The 6,081-nt window shown below is 37.6% G+C and overlaps 1 protein-coding gene across 1 annotated transcript; it reads right to left on the reverse strand.

The window, feature by feature from the left end:
* On the reverse strand, positions 1–5,869 carry LOC120264906 (bZIP transcription factor 39). The gene is made up of 2 exons (XM_039272796.1): positions 4,350–5,869; positions 1–765 (listed from the first exon to the last, which is right to left on the reverse strand). The coding sequence occupies exons 1-2, from the start codon at positions 5,716–5,718 to the stop codon at positions 326–328; spliced, it is 1,809 nt and encodes a 602-aa protein (XP_039128730.1). The 5' UTR covers positions 5,719–5,869; the 3' UTR covers positions 1–325.
* Positions 5,870–6,081: the final 212 nt, after the last annotated feature.

Genomic DNA, 6,081 nt, shown 5'->3' on the forward strand with positions numbered 1-6,081 from the left:
CTTTCAAAGAAGCATTCATATTAATTGTTCAAATCTGTGAGAATTCCGATCATCAGACAAGATTGCAGCGAAAACAACTTGACATACATGAAACTCTCAAGATCCAAGTTACAAAGTAAACACTGCTAAGATGACTGAACCTAGTTAGCATAAATAGGCAGACACATAGAAGAAGTCTGACTAGGAGTATAGGTATGCCTATTAGCGTAAGTCTATAGCCTCGAAAATTCATAACACTTAAATTAGATCCTTATTAAGCTGAAAAACACATCCAAAAGACTAGCTGACAGTTAAATATGATTTAGTTTCACTTCATCCACCAAAATTAGTTTACCAGATGAGGCGCAGGTGTTTTTCGAGGAAGGACACAAGAGTATGTGACATACTTAACACTGTCCATCAGCACCACCACAAAAATCCTTGAGAGCGACTTCTTTGGTGAAATCATACCCTCGCCATCTCCATCACCGGCCTCCTTTGGATCAGCCAGTATGGAAACAACCATAGAAGGAACAGATTTATTCCCAAAAACATTGGAATCTGAAGAATTCCCAAAGCTGGATTCCGTGTTGTTAACGGTAGATCCACTGAGAGGAATAGGGTAAGGATACATGGTTCTTCTATTTCTCTTCTTCCCTCTAGGGAGCTTACCAGTGGTAGCATTAGCGACTGACGTAGCTGGAACTATGCCACTACGATCCACAGAAGATGGTGAGACTTCGAACTGAAATACTTCAGTGCACATGCCAGAGTTTAATATTGGACCTGTCAAAAGAACCATCATGGCTCAGTTAAAAAGGGCAATGCTAGCACTCAAACTAATATGTGATATGGAATTTTAATTAAATCTGCAAGCCAATACAGTTTTATGAACTTCATAATTATGAATTTAACATTCAAGGTCATCACACTAATGCAATTCATCAAAAAAACAAAAAAACAAGAAAAAACAAAAACAAAAACAAAGGAAACTTGCTGAAATTAACAGTATTCTTCAGTTCAATACATATAGAACCATCAATAGAAATTCAAGACCAATGCAATCTAAAGAGGCCATTGTTAACACATGAAGATCAACCATCTGATTGTTTACATTCCTTTCTACTTGTAGTTGGGTCCTATCTATCAAGATAACTGGCCCCATTAATGAAGATGCAACATACTATACAGGCCATTTGATAAATGACCCAGTTAATTGCCAAGAAAGTAACATGGGACAAGGTGGCAGCTTGGCAAAAAAGACTCCAAGTTTATCCCCTATTGACTCATCAATTGAATCAGTTAATCACATTACTCAAATGAAGCAATTGATCAAATTGTTCATTAAAAGTGAAAGCTAGTGTGGACTGCCAAGATTAAAGGTTAAAAGGTAGACTGCAGGGCCATGCAGAACATGAGCTATCCACTATTCAGATTATGTGAAAAAAAAATCCATTTTATATCACCTAAAACACTATATTGAGCTAAATGGTCTAAAAAGTAGGATTAATCATTAATAAATGGTTTGACATTATGCCATGATCTCTTTGATAGAATGCCTATATTCTTTGATTGCATCAAAAGCTGTCTACTTAAGCCTGCCAATAAACAAGCTGGTTTATGAGCTACCCACATTCAGATAACTTAAGCTCAAGCTCAGATCAATGATCTAATAAATGAAACAAACTGAAACTACTAGTCCAGTTAAAAATAAATTGAGATGAACTCAAGACAGGGAATTGTCATTCAGGTATATCTAGATTAGGCTCAGTCCTGACAGAATTGCTTTTCTTATATAGAAATTAGAACTGGGTTTAAATCACAAGAAAAGGAAAGGCGAAGAGTTAAGATGGTTCCTTCTGTGGCTGACTCAGAAGTGAACAAGTCAGATTACTCCCTACATTTTATACATTCAAATGTGTAACTTTGCAAAGTATGGTCCCCTATTATATTCCTTTACAAAAGATTGATGTAGGAGACCTGGTACGTTCTTGATCAAGTGAAGTTCTAAGAATCCAAACCACTCGTCTCCTTTCCTATTCTGTTAAATGGGATTTAAGTCAAATTTTCCTTTAATACTTATAGAACTCATGTACATAATGGCCTCAAGTAAAACACAAACCATCTTCAAACCCCTTGATGCTTCTGCAGTGTTTCACACAAAAGGTTGATAGTTTTATTAAGGCATGGTTTTGAATCTTTTGATGGTGCCAAAAAAGGGAAATATAACAGATAAACCCGTCTTTAAAACTAACAATATTTCCCTTCCCTGGTTCTCTTATGCTAACTACACAGCAAAACAACAACAGCATAATAAATAAATAAATAGATAAAAAGATAAATAAATAAAAACAGATTCCTACATGCAATTAAAGGAAAATTTGACTTAAAATGCCCATTTAACAGAATGTAATGGACATTTACACCAACAACCAAATTTCCCTAGGGCATTGATGATACAAAAATTCACTTTCTTCAGATAATAAGATTTAAAATTATGGATAGGGAATGAGTACCTCACTAGCAAACTAAGTTTAAAAGATCATTTTAAACCAGAACATTTTCCCAACTAGTGATGAAACAGCTGGCTAAAATGTTCAAGGAACAGCCACCATAGAAATCATGCATCGTTGTTGTAGCTATTAAACAACCGAGTTTGGATACATGACAGACACAAACCAAAGTCAAACAACAAAACCAATATAACTGAAATCAACTAAAACTCTAAAGAACCACAAGCCATTAGATTTACAATCATGATTTTTTAACATTTAAAAGAAAAAATCTATTTCTCCATCTTATCCTTACCCAAAGTTCAAAATTTAAACACTATCAGGGATGAAATTATGCCATTGGTTACTGAATTTGGATTCCAGAAAATTTCAACCGATAACCATAAAATGAGTTATGTGAACTAATATGTTAGACATAAATCAGAGCTTCCACCAATTAAAAACATACAAAGAATTTAGATTAGAATATAATTTATCATTCACCACCTTTAAGAGGGTTCAACCTAAAGAGCGCATAGTTTTCAATGTACAAATTTACTCCTAGAAGAGCAACTCTGCACAGTGAATATGGAACAAAAGATCATTTTATAAAGTACCTTGTGGGAAGCTAAGAGGCAATATAAAATCTTAGATGATCCAGAAAACATGAAGTATAAGCCTAGAATAATCCTGATAAATGTTCCTAGGCTACCTATCTTGCATGTATGCTTGAAAATTTTCCAACAAATTCAATGTAGCACAAAACTAATAAAGCAACAACATATTCAACGTCAACAACCTAAAAAGGCTAAAATAGACAATGTGAAAACAAGACTCCAATCCATGGATTCCTTTAAGTATAACCCACAACTTTTACAGTAGGTGCTACTCTATACTTTTCAACCGAAAAATAGAGCGAAAATAATGAACAGTTTATAAATAAAAGCATGCATCTAATATGGAGCACTGGTTCTTAAAATGAGCAGATAAAAAATAAATGAGAATTTATTGGAAAAACATTAGATCCACATATAAATGCGATGCCACATTGTTCTAAAGATTTATTAGATAATAACCTGCGACTTTAAACAAAAATATCAAAAATGTACCATGGTCTGAATTGTATGTGCCCACACACACACATCATTTAACAGATCAGATACAAAACTGACACCAATAAGGGACTGAGACTGATGACCAACCAAAATCTCAATTCATTAGAGAGGATCTGATGAAGAATGAAGGTATATAACATTATGTTTTCAATTTCTGTCCTTGTCTAGAATGAACACTGTGCTTGGTGTATCACCCACTTTTAGATGCCTAGTGTTAAATGATACCACTAGTTTATCTGTCAATGAAATTGATGTGGGCCATTACTTTTATCTCCACCAAGGGGGATCAGCATTAACATGAGGCCATATTCAGTTTCCTAACTTGTTCATTCATGCTAATGAGCCTACCAATAGTATTGGAAAATTATCACAACTTGCAATTGTACCTAGCATTGCATTCTATATTTTGGCAAGTCCGCTAGAATGGAAATCCTCAACATTATAGCAAAAGCATAAGGGCCAGAACAAAAGTTCTATGAGCCAATCATTGATAAAGGTACACCTCTCATAAATTATCTTCATGAATTCAACACAACCAAGAAAGTTCTAATACAATTATCTAGTTCTAATTCAAGGGTCCAAGACAATTTTTTAAATCAGATAGAAATGTTAAAGAGGAAAAGAAGGTTATATAAACTATTCTAAATGAAAACACAATCATTAGGTGTAAAAGCAAGACATATTCCAAAAATTATAAATACATTAGCAGTCACAAACAAGGAAAAGGGGAAATTCATTTATAAGCAAACAACTTAATGCATACCTGCCAATCCTTCACGAAACCATTGCTGTAAAGGTCCTTCCCCAGGAGTTCGTTTCAAGGATTCACCATAATGATCTTTTGAATTCGAACTTATAGCTCTCTGATGTTCAGAAATGGCCAAAGCTGAACCGACATTCCCAGCTATCGCAAGTCCAGTCTCCTCACTGTCTTTCCCGGTAGTATCCCTTGCTTTTTTCATGGCTTTCTCACCAGCAAGAAAAGAATGAATAATCAAGTTGCCATTTATCTTCACATGCTTTCCATTCCTTGGAACATACAGAAAAGCAGGGAGAGATTCACTAGAATTCTTCATTGCCCCAACTTCCTCAGTACCATTAAAACCGTTCGGATAATTACTAACCCCCGAATTTCTATCTCTTTGCTCACCCAAAATCCTACCTTTAACACCACCCATGTCACTTACACCATACCCCAGATTGCTGACTTGAGGAACAACAACTCCAGCTATAAACATTATAAACAACAGACCCAAAAAGCTAATGCTCGCAACCTTCTTGCTCTTGCCCTTAGCCTTTGGCGCAGGGGCAGGCTGCTGGGTCTTCAATCGAGGGATTGGAACCAACGGAACTTGGGATCCATTCGGACGCATTGCATAACCACCACAAGGAATCCAAGGGAAATGCATCGGAGCCATCGGCGGGTAAACAGCCATAGGAGGAGCAGTGCCGGCGTTCCCGCCCAACTGCTGCCTCAAACTAGCGTTCTCAGCCATGATGAACGATAACCTACTATTCAAATCATTGATAGTAGAATGCATAGATTTCAACTTATCTTCCAATTCCTCAACATAGTGCTTCTTCCGCTGCCGTGATAGCTGAGCGCTCTCCCGGTTCCTCATCAACCTGGCCTTCCTCTTCTCATCATCATCGCCACCTTGATTGAAGACGCACGACGAAGTTCCATCCTCCGATCGTTGTAATTTGCCACTCCTAGGGTTAGGGTTAGGGTTTTTACTAGGGTTATCGATGTCTCTCTCCTTACGCTTGAATCCCTCCGAACTAAGCTCTCTGCTAGTGACCCCGGATTGGCCCGAGTCCGGAGAAGGCGGATTGGTATTGGTTCCGGCGGAGGATGACGAAGACACGGCAGACGCAGGGTTGGGATCAGGATCAGGATCAGGATCAGAGCCGGGAGACTCATCAGCGGCAGAAGACGGATCATCAGAGGGTTGAAGCAGGTCTTCAACGGAGAAATCGAAGTCGAAATCGAGGGGATCGAGGTCCAAATCCGCAGAGAAATCATCCGGAAAAGGGATTTCACCAGAAGGGAAGTTAGGGAGGTCGAAAAGCGAGGAATCAAAGGGATCACCAGAGAGGCTGGAGTGATCGAACGCCATAGCGCCGGCCATGGATCAAAGGATCGGAATTCTCACAGGAGAGACGGAAGACGGTGGTGGTCTCGCGCGCGAGACTTCGTGAACCTTCGGGGAGGACCTTTGCTTGTCGTAGAAGAAGCGCGATGAAACGTGGGGCTTGGGACTCGTTCATCGCACGAACACGTGGAAGTGAACGGTGAGTGGATTAGGTTTTTTATTAGTTTTTTTTTTATTATTTTTGGAAATTTCTTAGAAAAACCCTCGTGTTTTCTTATTTTTTTTTTTTATCTTTGTGAAGATTTTGGGGGAAATTTTTGGTTTGATTTATTCAAAAAAAAAATTTTGTTTGATTTAATTAAAAAGAAAAATACCGGTGTTTGTGAAAAATTGAGAGGA

The sequence above is a fragment of the Dioscorea cayenensis genome, chromosome 7 (genome assembly GCF_009730915.1).
Source record: "Dioscorea cayenensis subsp. rotundata cultivar TDr96_F1 chromosome 7, TDr96_F1_v2_PseudoChromosome.rev07_lg8_w22 25.fasta, whole genome shotgun sequence".
NCBI classification, from domain to species: domain Eukaryota; kingdom Viridiplantae; phylum Streptophyta; class Magnoliopsida; order Dioscoreales; family Dioscoreaceae; genus Dioscorea; species Dioscorea cayenensis.

Excerpts from the sequence above, each read along its gene's own strand:
- LOC120264906 (XM_039272796.1), bottom strand. The coding sequence starts at position 5,718 with ATGGCCGGCGCTATGGCGTTCGATCACTCCAGCCTCTCTGGTGATCCC. Across the intron at positions 766-4,349 it reads GTTTCGTGAAGGATTGGCAG|GTCCAATATTAAACTCTGGC; the intron begins GTATGCATTAAG and ends TTCTTTTGACAG.